Consider the following 24059-nt stretch of genomic DNA (forward strand, 5'->3'; position numbering starts at 1 on the left):
CATTGTACACTAGTTATGTGGCAGGTATTGGGGATTTACTAGTGAATTAATCATAATGTTAACATTAAGGAAAATACAGTCTAGTAGGTGCTACTGACCAGAAGCAGGTAATTATAACAGGAGTACACTAGGTCAGTGCATGGGGTATTGAAGCCCTGGGGAGTTAGAGTAGATTTCTTAGAGTTGGCCTAGTTGGGTCATGAAAAGTGACTGGCTTACTGGGTAAAGGGTGGAGTGGTAATACCCCAAGCAGAGGAAGCAATATGTCCACTGGGCCAAATAAAAGAGAGAAATGTGGGAAAAAGGGAATTTTATGTGGTTCATCCTGACTGGACCCCATGGTATGAGAGGAACAGTGGCACAAGTAAGTTGGAGAGATGCAGGTGCCAGATTGCACAGAGCCTTGTGTGTGCCAGAGTGAGGCCTTTGACTCTTATCCAGAGGGAATACGGCGCCTTAAAACCTTAAGCAGGAGAATGACATGTTCAGATTTTCAGTTTAGAAGGATCACCCTGACTGCAGATTGGAGGAGATAGGACTCAAACTAGGGAGACCAGGGAGGAATCTATTGAAAAATGTAGGTGTGAGATGATAATAGTCTGAGTGAAAAAAAACTAAATAAATAAAATAAAACTTAAAAACCACCTATTGAGCTCTTACCATGTGCTAGAAACAGTGCTAATTATTTTATGCAGTTATTTCATTTAATCTTCCTAACAACCCCAAGATGTAAATATTACTATTTGTTTTACAAATGATGAAACTAAAAATTAGAAAAACAAAGTGATTTGGCCAAAGTGCACAAAGCTATTAAATGGTAGATTTGAACTGGAACTTTCCATCTCTAAGCCCATGTGCTTAACAACTGTGCTATGATGAATGGTTAAAAACTAAGGTGATGACAGTGTGAATGGAGAGAAGTGGGTGGATTTGAGAAATATTATGGAGGTCAACTTGGTGATCAATTAATTGGGTGGAGGTGTTGAGAAAGAGAAGTCCAGGATAATTTTAGCCTTTTGGCTTAGACACCTCGTTGGATGTTGGTATATTTGTGGTGATATTCACTGAAATGAGGAACGTAGAAAGGGGAGCAGGTTTGGAAGAGGTTTGCAGATGATTAATTTATGTTGGGACAGAGTGAGTTTGAGGTACCTGTGAAACATTTGAGTGGAGGGACCAAAAAGTAGTTGGGGGTAAGGGGCTAGAGATCAGGATGCAAGTCCAGGCTGGAGAGATAAATTTGTACACCAGCGTCAAATAGTTGACAACTGAAGCCATGAAATAGATGAAAACATCCAGAGAGTGTGTAGAGTGAAGTAATAAACGGATTGCAATTGGAATCCTGGGGAAGACTGTCATTAAAGGTATGGAAGGAAGAGGAAATGGAAGAAAATGAGGAGTAGGCCTAGAAGTGAAAGCCAAGGAAGGAGAGCATTACAAGAAGAAGGAAGTGGTCAAAAATGCTCCATGCATTCAATTAGCATTTACCCAAAGGAGATAATTCAAAAGAAAGAAAAAAATCATTTTACCTGAAAGATGTTCACCACAGCATTAGTTATAATAGTAAAATTTTGGAGACAACCCAAATATCCAACAATGTGAAATGCTTATGTGAATTATGGCACATTTATTCATGTACTGTTCTGCAACCATTAAAATGACTATTTAAGAGACTGTTCTAATGGGGAAAGTGTTCATGCTAAATGAATGGAAGAAAGAATAATAAAAAGTTTGATATATCGTGATTTTAGCTAGGCCCTGAATACCACTGAAATATGAGCTCCTCAAGGGTAGGGACCTTATCTAATTCCTCTCCAAACCCCAAGCCTAGGACAATGACCACATATAATTGATTCTCAATACATGTTTGTTGAACAGATGTACTGTTTATAGCTCTTTTTTTGGATGTGGTAAAAGATTAGAAGGAAATAAGAAAAATGTGATTAATTGGGGTGTTAGGACAATGGGATTGTGGGTGATTTTTTTTTATGTTATGTTCATACAGTTAGTGGAAATCAGGAGGGGGAACTATTCAGATATTTGAGAGCTATTTGGTGTTTTTACAAAATGTTTTTCTTTGCAGAGATGATTGTTTTAATTTCATAACTGTGAAGTAGGATGGTTGGGCGCTTAATGTTCTTCTGAAAAGAAAATGGGAGTACAGAGATACTGAAATCCCTTCTGTTGTTCCGAGTCAGCTAGTAAAAAGATTCACATAAAAAGCTATGGTTTTTTAGTTTGTAATTCATTGTTTCATATCTTCAGCTAGTTTACTTTCTCCATTTTGGAAATGGTGCAAGAAGAGGAGAATTCAAGAAACAGCACTGGAAAATTCAGATGTATGTGTTATTTTAAATATAATTGCTGCTGTTTGTGGTTGTCTAAAAGATCTTCTCTCACTTCTGCAGCTCACTCCAGGCCTGTATGAATTCAAAGTGATTGTAGATGGTCAAAATGCCCACGGGGAGGGCTATGTGAATGTGACAGTGAAACCAGGTATGTTACCCAGCCCTGGCCATGTCTCCACTGCTCCCTCTGCAGGATTCCCAAGGAGATGGAGATTTGATTTTAGGGGTTTTAAATTCTCATTCTTTTTTTGTAATATATTTATGTATTGGGCAATTCCTAGTTCACAAAGCTTGTTTGTTGTCCACCTCTACTCAGCTTGCTTGAAAGCAGGAAGTTGCTGCTATAGTACTTCTGATGTAGTAGATAGGACATGAGCATTGAAAGAATGCTCAGGGCATGGCCTTAGCAGTCGTCAGTTTTAGAAGAGGCTTTGACACTCCCAGGTGTCTTAGATTAGAATGGCAACCTGATCTTGTGACTTTCCCATTTGGTGATGCTCAGCTCTCACTTGTGTAATGGAAACTGACTTATGCTCCACCCAGATATGGCCTGCTTCTCCTATAATTTATAAAGACCCTCTTCCAATTTCTTGTGGGTCATGTTCTTGCAGAGCCCCGTAAGAATCGGCCTCCTGTTGCCATTGTGTCACCACAGTTCCAGGAGATCTCTCTGCCGACCACTTCTACAGTCATTGATGGCAGCCGTGAGTACTTGTCTAGGCATGATGTTTTAGAAGAGCCTTCACTGTGTACTGGTAGAAGGTTTGGGGCCAGCTATGTCTGCGTACTGTTTAGGCCAGTCCTCTTGGCCGTGTTAGGGGAAGACCAACCATCTGAAGCAATTGATTAGGAAGTAAAAATCAGACAGGCCCTGTTTAAAATCCCCGTGTGGGCTGTCTGCAGTAATAGTTCTGCTCTGAGATTGTAAGAAAGTAGGATTATTCATGTATTTAGTATTATTTTAGTTGAAACTTGCTGGTTTTCAAATTCGCTTGCCTGGAGTTGCCATCCTTAACTATGGAAACAAAGCTCCTTCCTATCATGACAAGATAAATAACTGAGAGTCTTGATAAAGAGCTCTCACTCAGCCATCACTGCCTAGCAAGGTTCTCGTCAGCCTTCTCCTGGAGAGACTCACAGAAGGGAGCACACACCCCTGCCTGGACCCATTGTTAACATGTCACCCTTCAGAGTAGTGTCACCTGATGGGTGGCATGAGAGGATTTCTGGGCCTTGGCTCTGTGTGTGCAAGAGGTTTCGGGCCTGTCGCCCTCCAGCATTGGCTTGGTCTCTCTGGAGGCCCGTTAAGGCCCTGTCACCCCTGAGTGTCTTGGCACAACAGGGGCTTGTGGCAGAGGCAGCTGCTGCTTTAGCAGAGGGATCTCTAGCGGGTTAAACCTTTCATGTAGGTGATTCTGGCCAGAAGAGGAGGACAGAAGAGTAGCAGGCCAAGAGGAGGAGGCAGAATAGGAAGAAACACTTGTGAGGGTGGCAGAAAGGGTTCACTTAGTGCGATTTTATTTTATATTTTTGATTAGATCAAAGTTGAATAATATGTAAAGGTACACAATGAAAAGAATCACTACCCTCCCGGTCTCCCAACTATCCAGTTTTCCTCCAGACAACCAATGGTATTATCTTATGTATCTTTCCAGAGATATTTGTTGCATATATAAGAAAATACATATACAGTCCTTATGACAACACATTACGTGCACTGTTACGTACAGTGCTTGTTTCTATATGCTGGAGAATTTTTCTGAATTAATACATGCAATACTTCTTCATTCTTTTTTTCCTTTAATGATTACATAGCCTTCCATGATATGAATATATGATTTCAAGGTATGACTATGTACTGTTTTCAATCTCTGTTGATGACCATTTAGATTATTTTTGACTTGCTAGTACAAATAATGTTATCGTGAATAATCTTGTAAGCATGACATTTAACACAAATATTAAATGTCCTACAGATACACAACACAAGTGCAAGTAGATCTGAAGGATTAAATTCTTAGAAGAGGAATTGCAGGGACAAAGATAAATTTTCCCAAATTGCTCCTTATAGAGGTTGTATCACTTTTTGCTTCCACCATGACTTATGAGGGGGCCTCTTTCCCCACACTTTTACCCACATAATGTGCTGTGAAACGTTGGTGTTTACCAATTTGAGAGGTTAAAAAATGCTATTTCGGGCTTCCCTGGTGGCGCAGTGGTTGAGAGTCTGCCTGCCAATGCAGGGGACACAGGTTCAGGTTCGTGCTCCGGTCTGGGAAGATCCCACATGCCGCGGAGCGGCTGGGCCCGTGAGCCGTGACCGCTGAGCCTGCGCTCCGCAACGGGAGAGGCCACAACAGTGAGAGGCCCACGTACCGCAAAAAAAAAAAAAAAAAAAAATGCTATCTCAAGTGTAATTTAAATTTGCATTTCTTTTTTAAGTGAGGTTGAGTATCTTTTCATGTGCTTAAGACCTTTTGATTCTCCATTTTTTATACATATACTTAATACAGCAGCGTTTTAACCAGAGGTTGCCTGTGTTGGAGTCCTTGGAAAACTATGCAGTGGAATATTCATAGAGTGGCAGAATGACCCAATAATCCGAGGGAAGACACACTCTGGAGAGATAGTCTGTAATTTCATGAAGTTTTCCTAGCCTCAAATCTCTGGGTAGTTGCCCTGGTTTGTGTAAACTGGATAAGTGCTAAGACCCAGTGCTCTCAAGCTGTAACTGATATTTCTTTATGGTCAAGAAAGCACGGATGATGATAAGATCGTCCAGTACCATTGGGAAGAACTTAAGGGACCTCTGAGAGAAGAGAAGATTTCTGAAGATACGGCCATATTAAAACTAAGTAAGCTCGTCCCTGGGAACTACACTTTCAGGTAAATTTGGATCCTTCAAGTTTACCATAGGCCATTTTTTTCCCCTTGTGGGTTTTATATTCTTATAGGAGTCACTCTGACAGATATCAAATTCCCTGTAGAGTTGGCTGATAATATAGCCTTTGGTTCCACTGGTTCTTTGAGCCATGTTGTACTGTGGTCACAATAGTGATAACTTTTTAGGGCAAAGGTCCTTGCATAATAGATCAGGATCCACACAGCTAATCCTTCTCAAAGCCTTATTTGGCATATATCCAAACCTTTTTTTTAGAATTTCTGTCATTAAGTGAAAGGGCCCATCTTCCTTTGCCTTCTCAGGAAAAATCTAGAAGGAATCTACTCTCATCTCTCCCCTTTGGGAAATGCTTCCTCAACTTAGGATATATCAAAATCTTTACTTTTGACTTAGTGGTTTATTTGAATATGATTTGTAGCATCTTTCTCTGTAGGGGCTTTTCAGAGAATTTGATTCAAAGTCAGTTCTTTTGGGAACTAGTGTTGATATACTAGACTGTGATTAATGAGTGTGAGGCTGACCCTAGAGTAATCCTCCTTATATTTGCATTATTCACTGTAGGCTATGGAGCACTCGTACATGAGTGTCACGCAAACACCATATGTACACTATACCATCCTCATTTTACATCTGAGAGAAATGAGGCTCGGTGTATTTACTAACTTCTCTGAGGTCACACAGCTAGAGCTGAAATGCAGATTTTCTAATCCCCAAGTCAGGTCTCATTCTACTCTGCTCCTTGACTTGGCCTATATGTATTTTGTTTATGCTTCCTCGAATGCCCTTCTCAATCTGTTGGGACTCTGCCTATGTTTAAGGACCTCCCCAGTTTCTGTGAGGCTCTCTGAGATCCCTCCAGAGAGGAGAGGGTATGTCCCTCCTCTTTCCCTGTTGCACTCAGTGTCTCTATGTGGTGCCTGCCATGGTGCAACGGCTTGTTCATGGGTATCTGTCTTCCCCACTGGATCTGAGATTAACCACGTTTTAGACACTACCAGAGACGCAGCAAGGAATGTCCTAGCACAGCACCTACCATATAAATAAATATACAAGTTCTGACTTAGCAGCACTCTCATTGACTCAAGACTTCAAGTGAATGAAGGGTAGCTGCTATTACAACAAGGTAGGAGCCTTCTCACTGAGTTAAAATGGAAATTTGAGTTGGTTTTCGCCTTGGATTTCTAATATAGGAATTTTAACATTTATGGAATTTAGCCTGGGTGATGTTGATCCTTTTTGAAATAGTAACAATAATAGCTACTGCTTCTTGAACATTTACTGTGTTAAGTACTGTTCTGAGCTCTTTGCACGCAGTAGCTCATTTAACCCTTGTACCTGGTATCATAATGGCTCTTATTTTACAGATTAGGAAATATAGTCACAAAGAGGTTAAGTAACTTGCCCAAGGTCACACAGGTTGTCTGATTCCAGAGTCTGAGCTTTTAACCACAATGTTAACCTAGAGCATTTTGGGTGAATGGGATATTGGATGCAGTTCTTTTTTTCTAAGCCTCAGTCCATGAAATGATGGGATTGGGTTTGATTAGCATTAAGGTCCAATCTGTTTGATTCCACTTACCTTTTCCTCTCCCCTGCTTTTACACGGCAGTGGCCTCTTTCCCCAGCCCTGTGGTCAGCTGCTGTTTGGTTCCAGAACTTTTGCGTGCAAGCCAGGGACTGTCTGAGGTGAAAGTCAGCGTAATGGACAGCTGCCATTTTGCCATCTGTCTGTAACTTGCTTTTGTTCTGAAATAGGAGACAAATAAGACATGTTAAAAACAAAACAAAACAAAACTGAAAACAGAGAAACTGGAAAGAAAGGAAAACTTCTGTGGATTTTTCTTTTTCAGATGTTTGCTGATTTGCACATGTCTGTGTGTCTGAGGTTTTTGTGTTCTTTTTCTAAAAGCTGTAATATCAGAAGTCCCCTTAAGACCATAGGTAAAAAGTGAGATTGTGGGATAAAAACCCCACAGATGTCTGGCTCTTTCTGTGGCTGGTTGTGAGACTTAAACAGACGACATGTCTTTTATATGCTTTTCCTCTTTTTCTGTCAGCAAAATGGAAGCAGCCCAAGCCTCCTTGCTCGCTTACACTCACATTGTGAGGTGGCAAGAGAAGCTTTAGGCTGTTCAGCTGGAAGGCATCATTTAGGTAGAAGCCTGCTCTTACAAATGAACATTTTTTTTTCTCTTGCAAATTCTCTTTCACACTGGCACAAACTGTGGGACGCTTGCGTAGGAGAATTCATTTCCATCTCAGGCTCCTATCTTACTGGAGCTAGCCCTCCTGGTCCATCCTAGAGGCAGGCTGTCTGCCCAGGAAGTCCATTCTTGTGCTGTGTACACAGCCAAAACAGGATGATGGGAGGAGAGCCTGCTACAGTCGGAGCTTGCTTTATTTAGTGTAGCGTCTTTGAACCCCATAGGAATAGTGGCCAGGGATTATCGCTTCTTAAGACTTGGTTCTGGGCTTTGGAGTCAGAGAACTGGGCTTGCATGTTGGCTCACTATTTAGCTCTGGGCAGGTTTCTTACCTCTCTAAGGCTTCTATAATAGTGAGGTTGATGATACCTATTCTATGATTGTTGTGAGGGCCGGATCAGACAATGCTTATAAAGGTCCCAGCCACAGACACATGCAGGCAGCAGAGTGAAATGGTGCTAGAGGTATATTGTCTAGATTTAGATCCTGACTCCACTATTTTCAAGCTTTCAAGCTTGGGCAAGTTACTTTACCTCTTTTTGCTTCGGTCTCCTTATAAGTATAAGGAGTAAAATGGGAATAGTACTTTATAGAGCTGTGGTGAGGATTGAATGAGATACAAAGTGCTTAGAACAGTGTCTGGCACACAGTAAACCCTCAGTCAGTGTTAGCTTCTACTTTCCAAAAAGAATGGGTTAGAGTTGGTTACCGATTGGTAATCCTGCCACATTGGTATTTTTTAGCCTTGATTTTCAGTTCTTCCATGTTTATTCCTCTTTCTTTAAGACCATCCCTGATTGCATTCCTCTCTCTTTCCTGATAGCTTGACTGTAGTAGACTCTGATGGAGCTACCAACTCTACCACTGCAAGCCTGACAGTGAACAAGGCTGTGGATTACCCCCCTGTGGCCAATGCAGGCCCCAACCAAGTGATCACCCTGCCCCAAAACTCCATCACCCTCTTTGGGAATCAGAGCACTGATGATCACGGCATCACCAGCTATGAGTGGTCACTCAGCCCAAACAGCAAAGGGAAAGTGATGGAGATGCAGGTAGGAGGGAATAGTTTCTGTCTTTTCTTGCCCAGGGAATTAGAGCTGCTGGACTGGGTCACCCATCCAAGGCTTATATTTCTCCATCTTAATAACCAAAGTCAGATTAGTGAATAGAACATTTGAATTTTTTTTTTAAATCTAGAAAGATTAAGGGGCCTTTAGTTAACACATTAGCAAAAACTTTATCTTAAATGTTTAGTATTAGAGGAAAAGACTGGTAGCTGCTCTAGGATAATTTCAGGGAGTCAAATTCTTTAGAAGCTACAAGGGTGCAAATTTTTTTAAAATTAATTTTTGTCGGAGTATAGTTGCTTTAAAATGTGTTAGTTTCTGCTGAAGGGTGCAAATCTTAGTGAGCTCTATTACAAATTGGAGGAGATTGCTTGACTAGATGGTGAGCATCTTCTCTCTGGAGATACTTAAGAAGAGACTAGATCTGTCACCAGGCAGGTAACGTAAGTAAAGGAAGAAAACTGGATGGGGACTGTGGCAAACCAGAGGGCGTAAGCCCTGACCAAAGGGGTCAGCAGTCAGGCTGGTTGTTGCCACGCTGGAGTATCGTCCCAGTGTTGCTAGGTCCTCCAGCTTTTCAAGACAAGACAGAAACCTAGACTTCTATGTGAAATTTTCCAACTTTTAAGAACCCTAAGGCCAAATAAAATGTCTGCAAGGTATTAGGTTAGGTTTCTCCGCTGTTGCAGAATCTGTACAGACCTGTAAGGGCAGGCACAGCATTACAAAGCATCTTGAGTTGTTGCTGCCATGTTTTATCGAGGCAGCTTTGTTAGGATCACGCTGTGTGGCTTCAGTAGGAAGAACATTGTTTTGTAAATTGTGTTATTTTACTATATGTTCATGGTTTTCTTTCTGCTTGGGTCATAGAAATGGATCTTGATTATCTCTGCACATTTTCCTGTACTCGCCTACCTTGTGAGAGCTCTGACTTTATTTGAAACTGTTGCTGGGTTACTTCCTTGAAGGGTGAAACTTTTAACAAGATGTCCCACAGTGTCTGATTGAGCATTCAGTAATTATGTTGAATTGGGAGGTAATGGCCCACTAGCAACCTAGGTTTAGAAAAGTGGGTAAATCATTTAGACCAGAGTAGGACTTCTTGTATGATGTGATTCCGGGAGTCCACTTGTCTGTATTTATATATCCAGGGTGTTAGAACACCGACCCTGCAGCTCTCTGCCATGCAAGAAGGAGACTATACTTACCAACTCACAGTGACTGACACAATAGGACAGCAGGCCACCGCTCAAGTGACTGTTATTGTGCAGCCTGGTAAGTTCTAACCTTGTGGTGCAGGCTCTTCTGTTGGCTGGTCCATTGACCCTTGCGGGGAGAAGAGGGCTTGGGTTCTGAGCTCTATGAGGGTGCAAGTGGGAGTTACCAATCCACCAAGCCCCTGGCAGCTGCTGTTGTCCATTCCCCTAGTGCTTTCTTCATAGCTAGAGAGGAGTATTTCACAGCCTCGCTTATGCCCTTGCTCTTAGCTAGTTATTGTGCCTTCAAGGGGAGCTAGCAGATAGAGTCTCTGCCAGCCCAAATCTTACTATGTCCTATTTTTTTTTTTTTTTTTTTTTTTTTTTTTTTTTTTGGCTGCGGCTTGCAGGATCTCACTTCCCCGACCAGGGATTGAACCCGGGCCACAGCAGTGAAAGCGCCGAATCCTAACCACTAAGACCACCAGGGAACTCCTCCCACCATGTCCTTTCCCGGCCAGCTTAAAGCCCACTTCCTCAAGAAAGCCTTACCTTATCTTTCAGACCCTCTCATTTGAACTCCTATAGCATTATACTTCAAATTTAGCATGGCACTGTAGCTTCATTATATTCTTTCATGATCTTTCAGAGTTGTTTTATACGTTTCAGTCTTATATTCTTCATGCGAGCTCCCTGACCATACCCTTACCTCACACAGTATCTGACAGTTCTATGAGTGGAGAGGCAGAGTCCTTGAGGCTTCCAGAACATATGTCCCAATTGGGTCCTCTCCTTTCCCAGCTGGACTGCCTGCTTTTGAACTCCCAAGTCTCTTGTCTTCTAGAAAACAACAAGCCTCCACAGGCAGATGCAGGTCCAGATAAAGAGCTGACTCTTCCCATGGATAGCACAACCCTGGATGGCAGTAAAAGCTCAGATGATCAGAAAATTATCTCATATCTCTGGGAAAAAACACAGTGAGTATTGACACAAAATCCCTTTGTATGCAAGGGCTCCAGACCTTTGAAGAGAAAGGTTTTATTTGCTTTTAAGAGTTTACTTTCTCTTATTAGCTTTATCCAAGGGGAATTACTGAGAAAGAAATGTTTGCAATCCCAAACTTCAACTCTAAGAAAAATATAATTTTTGTAAGAAAAAAAAAGAACGCTTACCATTAGCTGTCCCCAGGTAGTACTTTGTGGTCCTGGTGCTTTTACAGGTACAATCCATTTGCTGAAATGCATAGTTTAATTACACTTGAGAGGCAGGATGGAAGGGGTAATGGAGCAGAAAAATACTGTTGCTCAAAATTAACTGGGTAAGGCTGTCAGGGGGGATGGGACAGAACAGCTCTTAAGGAGAATTGAAAATTTCATCTCCAAAATGAAAGCATTACTCTGTTATTGTTTCCTTGAAGATACCATATACCATTTATGTTAGCCAGAGGCCAAAGGCAATAACCAAAATAATACTAATTAAATTGGAATTACCTAATCGAACCATTCCTGGTTCTCACAGTTTCTTTCAGCTCCTTTAAACCATAACAAATGGAACTCAGATTATATGCAGGATCCCACAGGAAGCAATTCCAAGGAAGAGTTAAAAGCATTCCCAATTTCCAAAGGTAGCAAACCATAGGACAGACTGGGTTTTTTGTTTTTGCTTTTGTTTTTGACTAGGATGTTAGAGATGGGTGGGGAGGGGCTGTAATTTGACTTGTAAAAGCACTTGATTTACGATTAGTGAGTTGGATTCTAGAAATGATTTTCCTTAGCTTTCGTTTCTATCTTTTGGAGAACCTAATTTTCCTCAACCCAGCGTGTTTTAATTATAACTGTTTATTAAAGATACAGCAGATAAACCTTTTAGTTGAGTTTTATTAGTGTTTACAGCAGAAATAATCCTTAGCATAGCTTCTTGGAGGAGAATCTGTTTCAAGGGGGGCTGCTAGGGTCAGGGTTATACATTTAAACAGCAAAACAAAACAGAGCAAAACCTGGGAGTCTACAGGTCTCTCTGGTTGTCCTGCAGTGTTAAGGAAAGCTCTGAGGCATTTTGACCCTTGAACAGAAGGGCTGTCTGGTATATGTGCAGTGTTGTGCCTACATGCTGGCCCAGAGCTCACTCACCTGCTGCAGCGTGAGGCCACAGGGGGAGAAGGAAAGATACCGGGCATCCTGGGTCCTCTGTGGCCCCTGTCCAGGAGCTGGAGGGAGTTTTGCCTGTAGAACTGCTAAGAAGAGGATGGTTTTTCCCTGAGAGTTCCTCTGTAGCCTTGGCCCATTTCCTTTCCCTGACTTTTCAGCAAGAGGGAGTTTGGCATGTGATTAAGAAATGCATTTTGCTTCTTTTCTGGCAAGAGCTGAACCAACCACTGGGCCAGAAATGCTTTTCAGAAGCATCACTCTTAAATCATTCTTTTGATCAGAGACCTGCTCAGAGCACTTTCTTCCTTTTACTGGAGCAGCAAAGAGTTTGAATGTTCTAGAAGCTCTTACAAAGGATAAGGCTAGATGTGTTTGAAAGCTGGTGAATGGAATTTTCTGATCAGCAGGTAGCCTGTATTTTGGGGCCAAATGACACTCTGTCCAAATGGAATATTTTTAAACATGCCCTCTCAAGGTGTGAGAAACAATAGTTCATGTCTTAGCTGAGGCAATAATTGTCTGCTCCTGCGGGGACAGGAGAGCAGTAGACAGGTACAGTTTCACCCTCTGGTTTCTCTCTTTGTCCAGGGGACCTGACGGGGTACAACTTGAGAATGCTAACAGCAGTGTCGCCACTGTGACTGGGCTGCAAGTGGGAACCTACGTGTTCACCTTGACCGTCAAGGATGAGAGGAACCTGCAAAGCCAGAGCTCTGTGAATGTCATTGTCAAAGAAGGTACCTCACTGCCCTTGGGTTGGTGCAGCAGCCTCTGGGTCAGATAACTGAAGAATGCATCATCTCTTGTTTGGTTGCAGAAACTGATTAGAGACAAAGTAGGGAAGGAAGTTAGAGGTTAGGGTAGCTGTTAGTTGCTTTTCTACAACAGCCTTTGAGTGAGCGACTTTTAAAAAGGTGAATTTTAACTTCTTGTTTTCCCTCCCTCCCTTCTCAGTTGAATAGGGAAAGAGTTAAGGTTTTTTTCCTTTGTATTTTTTAAAAAATTTATTAATTTATTTATTTTTGGCTGCCTTGGGTCTTCGTTGCTCCGTGCGGGCTTTCTCTAGTTGCGGCCAGTGGGGGCTACTCTTCGTTGCGGTGCGCAGGCTTCTCACTGCGGTGGCTTCTCTTCTTGCGGAGCACGGGCACTAGGCACGTGGGCTTTAGTAGTTGTGGCACTCGGGCTCAGTAGTTGTGGGTCGCGGGCTCTAGAGCACAGGCTCAGTAGTTGTGGCTCACGGGCTTAGTTGCTCCGTGGCATGTGAGATCTTCCGGGACCAGGGCTCGAACCCGTGTCCGCTGCATTGGTAGGAGGATTCTTAACCACTGCGCCACCAGGGAAGCCCTTCATTTTTATTTTGCCTCTACTGCTGGGGTTTCTGTGACTCTCCTGCTAGCTACAGTGACACCTGCTGTCAGACCTTAGAATGACTGCCCTGCACTGTAGCTTCCTATGCTCATCGTAGGAGCATGCACGCTGAGGCCCACTTGAACAAAAGTGGATTGGCCTTGCTCTGGTTTTCAGGCACAGTGGTCCGTGATGGTCTTGGAAGAGGTCTATAAGCTGATGGTAGAAAAAACTATCAGATATGCAGATGATCCCCAAACACAGTGTACTGAACTCAGTGAGTAGAGAGCACACACTGAGTAAACAAAGCTGCAGGTGGGGCCCAGAATAAGAAAAGTGTCTCTCTTCTTTTTCTCTATCAAAGTGCTAAGGAAGGAGTCAAAAGAGATGTTCAGAGAATAACATTTTCAGCCATATTTTGAAGATAATTTGTGGTATCAGCTGATGAAACCTGAACTTCAGGGCTTTAATCCACTTTAGGCCTTCGTTTCCAATCATCATATATCCCCAGGCAGAGAAATGGATTCCTTTGGGGGAGGCTGCTATGAGAATACAAGAGGAAACTATACTTGTCCCCTCTACTGTACTGGTGTCAGGGGAACATTTCTCTGGGTGGGACTGGAGCCTCAGGACCTGTGGCACTGGTGGCGTTAACTCTACACTGTTAGTTGCTGGCATGGATAAGCACTTAAAACAGTTCTCCATTTAAGATAATTTTGAAGTTTAATTTCCTTATAAGCATCACGAGAAGCATTTCTTCTTTTTCTGAATGTTACATTTTTTTCCATGGTTTCTCTTTGTTTAGAAATGAACAAACCACCTATAGCCAAGATAACTGGGAATGTGGTAATTACCTTGCCCACAGACACGGCAGAGCTGGACGGCTCCAAGTCCTCAGATGACAAGGGGATAGTCAACTACCTCTGGACTCGAGACGAGGGGAGCCCAGCTGCAGGGGTGAGTGTGCCAGCAGGTGGAGAGCTACACAAGTCAAGGTGCTGCGATGAGGAGAGGAGGCTGAGCTAAACACTCCAGTACCTGTTTTAACCGAGCAGTCTCATGTCAAACCTGGATTGTGCTCTGAAATCCAGGGAGGTTAAATGACTTGCTTAGGGTCACCCCTCAAGCTAGTGTGGAACAGAATATGATTCTTTTCCCTGATCCTGGTTGCTGTGGGCTGTCATGCCATCACAGAGCAGGAACTGCCCCTAGTCAAAGCTGTCTAGCCCAGAGGGGACTTAGTTATGGCAGACACAACAGCTCACTCCACGAAAGGAGTGTGGTTTTGTTCTGCCATATAGCCATGTCGTTCAACCCCACAGGAGGTGTTAAACCACTCTGACCACCACCCTGTCCTCTTTCTTTCCAACCTGGTCGAGGGAACCTACACATTTCACCTGAAAGTGACTGATGCGAAGGGCGAGAGTGACACAGACCGGACCGCTGTGGAGGTGAAACCTGGTGAGTTCATTTAGTGAGGAGTTGGAGTGGAATTGCCAGATCAGCCTAGCAGGGCCTTGATCTTGAGACCCTTCCCCCAGCATGGACAGAGCCAGATGGCATATCCAGCTTTAAAAAAATCTAGAACCCCCAAGCTAAGAACTCCTTAGAGACTTTCTGTTCCAACAAGACCTCTCCTACCCACGCAGAAATATGGACCTCCCCCTACGTAGCTCAGATGGAGAAACAGAAACTCAGAGAGGGCAGGGCTTGCTCAGCTTCACACAGCAGTTGTGTCAGAGCCAGGCCTTTGGGCCCTTACTCCAGCACTTTCTCCTCTACCTGTGACTGATGAGAGAGGGCTCAGGGTGCTTTGGGGATCTGAGCACAGGGATAACTTGAGTCATGATGTCTTATCAGCACCCGGCTGCAGAAAATTTGATTTAGTTTTGTAAGTTGAGCCTCAGGCTTTATCTGACAACCCCCAGGGAAGGTAAAGTAACTGGCATCCTTTACATTTTTAAGATTTGCAGAAATAAAATTTCTTTCTTAAATAGAACCATGTTTTTGTTTTGTATCGAGGCTAATTTGGTAATAGGGAGGCAGTGAGTACAGGGTGGGGTAGAGCTTTATAAATTCCTGAACAACTGATGAGAAGGTATTAACTTTAAACCTACTCTTTATTATCTAGGCCAAGCTAATGTACAGATGTCTTAGATGGGAAGGGATCTTGGCAGGTCTTCCAGTCCTTGTCCTACCTCTCTGAAGGACAAAAGCCAAGACACTATAAAGTCTCTTCTGTGTTTAAAATCAGATCACAGATAGTCTACTAATTATATAAATTATACATCAGGACAGGCAAATGGTGCATCCAAGTATGTGAATAGGTATTCTGAATAGTCACTTTTAACTTGCAAGTGTAGAATAGTCTTTAGGACATAATCAAAAGTGTAAAGCACAATGGTCTTATAGTTCTAGAGTTGTAAAAACGTCGTCCAGCTGTGATGTTGTTTTAAGGAAATCCTTGTTTCTTGGCTGCCTGTATTTCCTTTGTGTTTATGGTTTTCAACACTGTAGGGCAGATGCATTCCCATAAGATTGTTGAGATGGAAAATTTCCCTCCCATTGTTGTAGACAAAGTACAGCAAGTTACTGAAAATCAGATTGGATCAGGAGAGACTGCTAGATACCTGCCACTTGGCCTGGAGAGTTCAGCAAAGCCAACTGGGCAGACTTTTAAAACAAACCTTGAAGTGTTTCTCTGTTCCCCACTGCCTTCACTAAACCCCATCACTTCGACCTGGTCCCCAGCACATGTGTGGTAATTGCCAGGTTGGTGTAGAGACCAGGAGTGCTTCTGAAGCTCTCCAAGCCAGCCCCAGATTGCTGGGGACCAGGACAAAGCAATGGGGAATTCACTATTGTGCCTTTCCATTTTGAAGGAGGGCAGTTGCATTTCTGAATGCTCTCACCACATTCTCTCCTGGGCCAAAGCACATGCACAGTGGCAGGTCTATGTTAACTCTCCTACTTCTGAAGCCATGACTGATCCACATGCTTTCCAGATCCCAGGAAAAACAACCTGGTGGAGATCATCTTGGATGTCAACGTCAGTCAGCTAACTGAGAGGCTGAAGGGGATGTTCATCCGCCAGATTGGGGTCCTCCTGGGGGTGCTGGATTCCGACATCATTGTGCAAAAGATTCAGCCGTACACGGAGCAGAGGTAGCTGGGCAATGAATGGGGGGAGAAGAGGAAAGACCAGGGGGTCCCCTGGGCTTCTTGACTGAGTTGAGAAATAGTGTGGGTAGGTAGAGAAGGGTGGGCTCTCTGACCAGGAACCACTCATGGTGTTCATTTTTTTAATGAAGCAGAAATGTACTCTTCTAGTACAGGTTGTGGGCTCTGTACTAGACACTGCAGCAGGGTGCAAGGTCAGAAGAGGTCTATGATGTTTGAAGACCATAGTCTAGTAGGGGGGATAATCAAGTTAACATATAGCATCAGTACAGGGTGGATTTGACAGAATAAGTGCTATTGTAAGCAGATAGTGTAGGGGGTCCCCAAGAAAGAGAACCAGGCATGGCTTTCTTGACCTAAGCAAAGCCATTTTTGGCCTAAGCCATTTTGTGATCTAAGCCTGGCCACAGTACTTGCCCTTGAGCAGGTCTCAGTAATGAATGATCTTACGGGAAAAAAAGAAGTCAGGAACAGGGAGTTCCCTGGTGGCTTAGTGGTTAGGATTCCAGGCTTTCACTGCCTTGGCCCGGGTTCAATCCCTGGTCGGGGAACTGAGGTCCCACAAGCCACATGGTGTGGCCAAAACAAAACAAAGAATGCAGGAACAAATGACTCTTTTCAGGCAAGAGAAGTAACAATAGCAAAAATAGTAAATCAGTTGTAAAGACTCCCAGTTCTGTTTCAGTGGTAAAGGTAGCCTGAAGTACTTGACAACCAGATCAACTGGAACCTAAGGAATGATGATATCGACCTTTTCTGATCCTCATGACCCTCAGCTAAAGCTTGGACTCTGTTGACTTTTGTCCCAATTCTATGCTGAATTCTCCTCTGCTCAAGCCCCTTCACGAATATGCATGTACCCTGCACTTAAAGCTTCCGCAGTTTTGCTGCTCACGGAGACACTGCTTTGGGAAAGATCCCGGTGTTCTCCTTACTTGCCGCAAGTGATAAAAGTCTTCCTTCTCCTCGTTTTTGGCTTGGTTGTCTCTTTTGGCTCAACACCACGTAGAGAACCCAGTTTTCAGGTAACACAATCATGGAGACACAGGCAAGGGCGATTAATTTTTCCAGGAGGATTGAGGTAGTCCAGAGATTTTCCAGAAGTAAAACTTGCACTGATCAAGCATAGAAGGACTAGGAGGAAATTCAGAACAGGGGAACAGCACAAGCAGTGGTCCTGTGGTATGAAAGTACGGAGTTTCCTCTGGAAGAAGTCCTTGGGTTCAGAGCGTTTACTGGGCCCTAGGATATGGGGGACAATAAGACTGGCTCTGTAGACTGAGAACAGTCATAAGTAAGCCAAGCAGTTTAGTTTTAATACTTTGGATAGGAGGACTCAAGTTAGTTGGTTTTATATGTGTGAATTTTTTGTTTGTTTTGTTTTTGAAGCAAGGATATTAGATTTTTTTTCTTTCCTTAGGGAGATCGGTAGTGTGGAGGCTAGACTAAAATAGGGAGAGATCAGGACATCCCTTGCAGTCCATTTGTTAAGACGCCACGCTTCCACTGCAGGGAGTGCAGGTTCAGTCCCTGGTCTGGGGAACTAAGATCCCGCATGGCACACAGCGGGGAACTAAGATCCCACAGGCTGCACGGCTCGGCCAAAAAAAACAAAAAACAAAAACAAAACAGTAGGGAGAGACCAAAGGCTGGGAGACCAATCAGGACGCTTTTGGACTAGTCTAGTAAAAAAGGTGATAACACCTGAATTGAGGTAGGGGCAGTGGAAATGGCAGAAGAGAAGAGGAAATTAAAAGAAATTCAGAGATAAATCAGTAGGACTTGGTGACCTTTGGGGAATGAAAGTGAGTGAGCCATCAAATATGAGGATTTTTGTTTGGATGCCTAGATAGATGGTGAATGCCATTAACTGAGATTAGGGATACAAAAGGAACCAGTTTCAGAGAAAAGATAATGAGTTCAGTTTTGACTGTTGAATTTGGGCTATCTTATGGGTTACATAGGGACAGGTAGTAGCATATATAGGCTGGAACTTGAGGTGGAAGGAAAGGTCTGAGATATGGAGTCACTACATACAGGCAGGCGTTAAGGCCATGAGGACAGATGAGTCACACTGGGAGAGTGTCAAGAGCGTTGAGGACAGAGCTCTGGAGAACATCAATATTTAAGGGGGAGGCAAGGAAAGAAGGGCCAGCAAAGGAAAGTAAGAAACAGCCGTCAGAGAGATGGGAGGAAAACCAGGTGGGAGCAGTCTGCTGGAAGTTAAGGGACAAGCTGGCAGTGAGGGGGGCTGCCAAAGGATTCAGGTGCTGTAGAGACAGGTGTGGTGAGCATGCAAAACAGTCTTTTGGGTTTGTAATTAGTAGATCATCAGAACTATAGTGAGATCACTTTACTTAGATCCTGGGAGAAAATTTTTTTCATAGTTTGAGGATACAGAGATGGTAAGTATAATGCCTCTTTGAAGAGGCTGGTGTTGAAAACAGTATGGGAGGCAAGCTCAGAAGAACACCTTTTAAAGATAGGAAATACTTGAACATTTTTATAGACTGAGGGGAAGGTGCAGAGGAAAGGTAGATGGTGGAGATTGGGGTGGCGGGTTATAAATGGAGGTAGGTCTGGGGTGCTGGCTGTGGGCAGAACAGGAGCACCACTTTCCCTGGAGGAAAGGAGGGCAGACGTGCTATTATGGGTGACTTTAGAAGTAGAGAAGGATGAAATTTGAGAGTATTGGTACCAACGTCCTGTTTTTTCTCTGAAACTGGAGACAAGGCCATCTGCTTTGAGGAGGTGAGAATGAGGTGGGCAGCCTGAGGAAAGTGGTAAAGGTTGAGAACAGCAGCTCCAGGAAAGGATGCTGGCTTTGAGCAATATTGGGGTCTCAACCAAGGTTAGAGACATGAGGTGAGAGCAGCGATTCTCAACTCCAGCTGCATAATAGTATCACCTGGAGCTCTTATGAACATACCATTACCCAAGCCTCACCCCCACAGATTATGATTCAGTTGGTCTGGAGTGAGGTCTGGGCACCTAAAATTTTAAAACTCCCCAGGTGAATCTAATATGCAGTCCGGGTTCACTGGGTCAGAGACAGCGTGATGATGAGGACTTTCTTTTTAACCTCTGCTCAGCAGCCTGGGAATAGGAAGAGGGAAGGTGGCTGCTGGGATCGATCCAGCTGGTGGGAATTGGCTGGGACAAAGCGGTGGGAGACACTAGCGAGAGTGCGCGTAAGAGCATTGCGGAAGGGTTTGCTTGCACGCCTGCCGTCACCGCATCTGGGACACGAGGAAGAGAGAAGCATCACAGTGACTCTGGGTTTCTGGCTTGGCCTAGATTGGCTTAGCTGAGGAATTCAGGAGGAGGATATGACGGGAGGGAGAGAGTGTATTACAATGGGAAAGAGCATGGGCCTCACACCAGGCAGACCTGGCTTCTGAGCCCTGCTCTGATAGTGGCAGCTCTGTGACAGTGGGCAGATGACTGCATCTCTCTGAACCTCTCCGAACCCGTTCTTCACTTATAAAAATGCTAGCACCCATATTATAGCGTTGTTGAAGATTACATAAGATAACGTTTGTGTAGTCTCTAACACATAATGAGTTAGTGATTATTATACGTTTATTTTGGAACATGCTGGATTTGAGATGCCTGTGGAAGATCTGGTATAGGTATTCTAGCAAGCATTTGTAGATACAGATTTGGTCACTCAGGAGGGACATAGGGAGAGGAGACAGATTTGAGGGTTATTGGTATATAGACAGAAATTGAAGCTATAAGCATGAATTAGGTAACTAGGAGAAAATATGAGAAATGACCACAGATTTCTTTAAATTAATTTTTATTGAAGTATAGTTGCTTTACAGTGTTGTGTTAGTTTCTGCTGTACAGCAAAGTGAAGCAGTTATATACATATACATATATCCCCTCTTTTTTAGATTTCCTTCCCATTTAGGTCACCACAGAACAGTGAGTAGAGTTCCCTGTGCTATATAGTAGGTTCTCATTAGTTATCTGTTTTATATATAGTAGTGAGAAATGACCACAAATCTTTTATGGAAAAGGTTTGTTTCTTGATTCTGGAGTTTATAATACCCCATTGTTAGCCTCACTATGCGGCAAGCTTTTAAAAGTCTTTTAGGACAGGGCTTCCCAAACTTTCATGTCCAATCCACCCATAGAAAATGATGCTGTTTATATGGCACTTTGGGATAAATAGACAATTATACTGGAAGCAGCTGGTCCAGGGCCTCTGGGATACCCAGGTCCCACCCAGCCACCGTGTGTGCTGTGGGGATCAATACCTGGGGCTCGCCTATAAACCCAGTGTGACCCACTGATTGGGAAAGTTCAGTTTGTGAGACTAACACGGAGTAACGAAGCAGGCTGCCAAAAATGGAGACCAAGACAGAGAGAACAGATTTTTTGCCACCCAGAAGTGAGTTCAGACATGGTCTACCTTGGACAGAAGTTGACGGTCAGAAAGCAAACAGATTCTGGGCCTGGAATAACATAATCTTGCACCGGCCACACCATTGTGTAGGGTCTTTATTGTTGCTGTCATAGTAATGATCATTTTGGCTATGTTTTGACGTATGGATAGTGCTTTGATGCTCTCCAACAATTTATATTTTACAAAGCACTGTGGTTTGTCTCACAGATAACCCAGGCACAAACCCAACAGCACCACACTCTTAGCTGTTAAAAGGCTGACAGCAGGGATGTACCCATAGCCAAATCCCCATTTTTCTGGCCTCCAGTTGTCTTTTGGAATAGGTCTTCTCGTTAGTTGGGGCAGCTTAGGCCTCTTCTAAAAGCATAGGCTTTAGAGTCAGACATATCAGGGTTGGGATCTGGCTCTGCCATAATTAACTGTGTGACCTTGGGCAAGTTACTTAACCCCTCTGAGCCCCAGTGCTGTCCTCTATAAAATGGAGATGATGCTGATAACCCCTTTCTCACGGGCTTCCTGTGAGAGAATGTGTGTAACACTTAGCACAGGGTCTGGCACAAACAGAAGGTACTTAGCAAATGATAGCTACTGCTATCGTGTTGACAGCGTCAGCTCATTCATACTGTTGCATGTCTCTGCAGCACCAAGATGGTGTTTTTTGTTCAAAATGAGCCTCCTCACCAGATCTTCAAAGGCCATGAGGTGGCAGTGATGCTCAAGAGTGAGCTGCGGAAGCAAAAGGCAGACTTTCTGATATTCAGAGCCCTGGAAATCAATACTGTCAGTGAGTAATTCTGGGAAGTTGGGAATGAGAGTCCACCCAGTGTCCACAGCTCACCTGTCGGTCCCTGCTGTCCTTGGGCTTCATTTCCTGTTCTCTGGGAACAAGGAGATAATCACTTTCCTCAGCTACCATTTTTTTTTTGAAAGAGTCTTGACTCATTGCAGAGCTTCTTAACCTTCCATGGGCCCCTGAGGTAGCATTCAGAGGGGCTGTGAGTTTGAATGGGAAAAAAATTACATCTTTATTTTCACGAACCTCTAACTGAAATTTATTGTTTTCCTCAATCGTGAAGGTAGGCAAGAAACTGCAGTTAGTATTAACAGAACATGTGACTTTAAGGCAATAGAAATCTCAGATAATTTTGTATCATGCTACATAATGAAATAGCATTTTTACTCATCACCACTTCAAAATTATGACAGTTGTTAGACACACTTCTAGGTCTTGTTACTTAATATTTTAATAAAGACGCATATATTATTTTAAAGTTTTGTATTCTTAAATACTTCAAAAACATGTATAGTATAATTGCCTTCCTTTGTAAATACTATGTGCTTTATTTTGTCATTTATTCAGAGAAGGGGGTCTGTGGGACATGAAAGATTAAGAACTGCTGATATGGAGAAACAGCAAGTAAAAACAGTCTGGAGCCTTTCTAACTGCTCCAGTTTTATCCATGATGATAATAACGGGCACTGTGTCCAGCTATAAAGGTTCTTGGGGCAGGTCTCCAGGAAATGTCATCACAGGCCATTGAGCAGGGGATCCCTTCGTATCTTCACGGGCACTGGAATTTGGTCAACCCCCGGCTCTGACTCCCGTTGACTTTTTTCCCTTTCCTGCTACTTTCAGCATGCCAGTTGAACTGTTCTGACCATGGCCACTGTGATTCATTCACCAAACGCTGTATCTGTGACCCTTTTTGGATGGAGAATTTCATCAAGGTGCAGCTGAGGGATGGAGATAGCAACTGTGGTGAGTTTTCTGCTTGGAACTGTGCCAGCTGGTTTGGCGTTGAATGTGGCTCTGAGTTGAGTGGGTGGGTGTTGGTGTTTCCAAGGCAGATGAGCAAGCAAGGAGAAGAACTCTGTGTATTTTCTGTTTGCAGAGGACTTTTACTTCCTTCCTCCACACTTGCTCAAGGTTAGAGGAAAGCTCTGAAGCAGTTTTTTGCTTTCGTTTTTGTTTTTTTTTTTGGCCTCGCAGCACAGCTTGCAGGATCTTAGTTGCTTAGTTCCCCGACCATGGATTGAACCTGGGCCCTGGCAGTGAAAGCGCCGAGTCCTAACCACTGGACTGCCAGGGAATTCCCCTGAAGCAGTTGTTTAATATCAGACCAGCTGCAAAATGCAGCCTAAATCAGACGAGCCGCAAGGCCTCCTGTCTTTTTGGAGTGCCTGTGTACTCTGGCCCCATGGAAGCCCGTAGGTTTCCATTCCCCCCTTTCCCTCTGTCAAAGCTCCTTACAGCCTGCCCCACTGCCCCAGGGTCTCAGAGCACCAGCTAGAAAACAGGGGCAATTCATAAGGTTTAAAGTTTCAGCTGCCTTTAACTCCAAGGTCTCACCTTCCCTGGGGAGCCCCGGGGGCCTTCTTGTTTACAGAGTGAAGCCATCTCCTGCCCAAGGTGGGCAGCCCAGACCTCCCTTCTAGCCTCTCTTTTCACTGCCCTTAATATTTTGTTTCTCTTGGCAGAGTGGAGCGTGTTATATGTTATCATTGCTTCCTTTGTCATTGTTGTTGCCTTGGGAATCCTCTCCTGGACTGTAATCTGTTGTTGTAAGAGGTAAGATGGACTTTCCCTGGAAATTTGTTCGGGCTTCTAATTACATATTTATTCATTAGAGAGGTATCTGGCACCTTCTATATTGAGGGCGCTGAGTCCTGGGTTTCTTTCCTTCCCGTCGCTGTTACATGCCATGGCCCACCCACGGCATGCACAGAAAAGTTCTCCTTACCTCTGACACGCCTGAAGGCAGAAGCACACTCCTTTAGGCTGAGTGGCTGTCACTGCAGTGATTTGCCTCCTGGAAAACGTGGCTGTGGCTGGAGTGGGAGTGGGAGGGCCTGGGGTGTGGACCTGGCTCTTATCTCTAGGGTGTGTGGCCTTTAATACTCCACACCTCAGCCTCACCACCTTAGCACGTGGGTTCTTTTTTTTTTTAAATTGGGGTATAGTTGCTTTACATTGTTGTGTTAGTTTCTGCTGTACAGCGAACTGAATCAGCTTTATGAATACGTATACCCCCTCTTTTCTGGATTTCCTTCCTGTTTAGGTCACCACAGAGCATTAAGTCAAGTTCCCTGCGCTGTACAGCAGGTTCTCATTAGTTATCTATTTTATACATAGTAGTGTATATATGTCGATCTCAATCTCCCAATTCATGCCACCACCCCTTTCCCCCCTTGGTGTCCGTCCATATGTTTGTCCTCTACATCTGTGTCTCTATTTCTGCCTTGCAAACAGGTTC

At 43.7% G+C, this 24059-nt stretch overlaps 1 protein-coding gene across 6 annotated transcripts in view; it reads left to right on the plus strand.

Annotated features, from left to right (window-relative positions):
- The window catches only part of KIAA0319L (KIAA0319 like), a 106199-nt gene that overhangs the window by 72072 nt on the left and 10068 nt on the right, over positions 1 to 24059 (plus strand). For 3 of the 6 annotated variants that reach the window (XM_028486404.2, XM_028486392.2, XM_028486400.2), the window contains exons 7-20: positions 2409 to 2496; positions 2960 to 3052; positions 5102 to 5234; positions 8278 to 8506; positions 9392 to 9439; positions 9673 to 9796; positions 10562 to 10694; positions 12453 to 12601; positions 14017 to 14168; positions 14534 to 14672; positions 16217 to 16376; positions 21447 to 21589; positions 22442 to 22564; positions 23284 to 23374. In XM_028486404.2, the coding sequence (XP_028342205.1) occupies positions 2409 to 2496; positions 2960 to 3052; positions 5102 to 5234; positions 8278 to 8506; positions 9392 to 9439; positions 9673 to 9796; positions 10562 to 10694; positions 12453 to 12601; positions 14017 to 14168; positions 14534 to 14672; positions 16217 to 16376; positions 21447 to 21589; positions 22442 to 22564; positions 23284 to 23374 (1805 nt within the window). Of the gene's footprint in view, positions 1 to 2408; positions 2497 to 2959; positions 3053 to 5101; positions 5235 to 8277; positions 8507 to 9391; positions 9440 to 9672; positions 9797 to 10561; positions 10695 to 12452; positions 12602 to 14016; positions 14169 to 14533; positions 14673 to 16216; positions 16377 to 21446; positions 21590 to 22441; positions 22565 to 23283; positions 23375 to 24059 lie in introns of those variants that run through there. The other 3 variants (XR_008616699.1, XM_024125266.3, XM_028486414.2) reach the window with 3 other exon arrangements.

The sequence above is a fragment of the Physeter macrocephalus genome, chromosome 3, assembly GCF_002837175.3.
Source record: "Physeter macrocephalus isolate SW-GA chromosome 3, ASM283717v5, whole genome shotgun sequence".
In the NCBI taxonomy this organism is placed as follows: Eukaryota; Metazoa; Chordata; class Mammalia; order Artiodactyla; family Physeteridae; genus Physeter; species Physeter macrocephalus.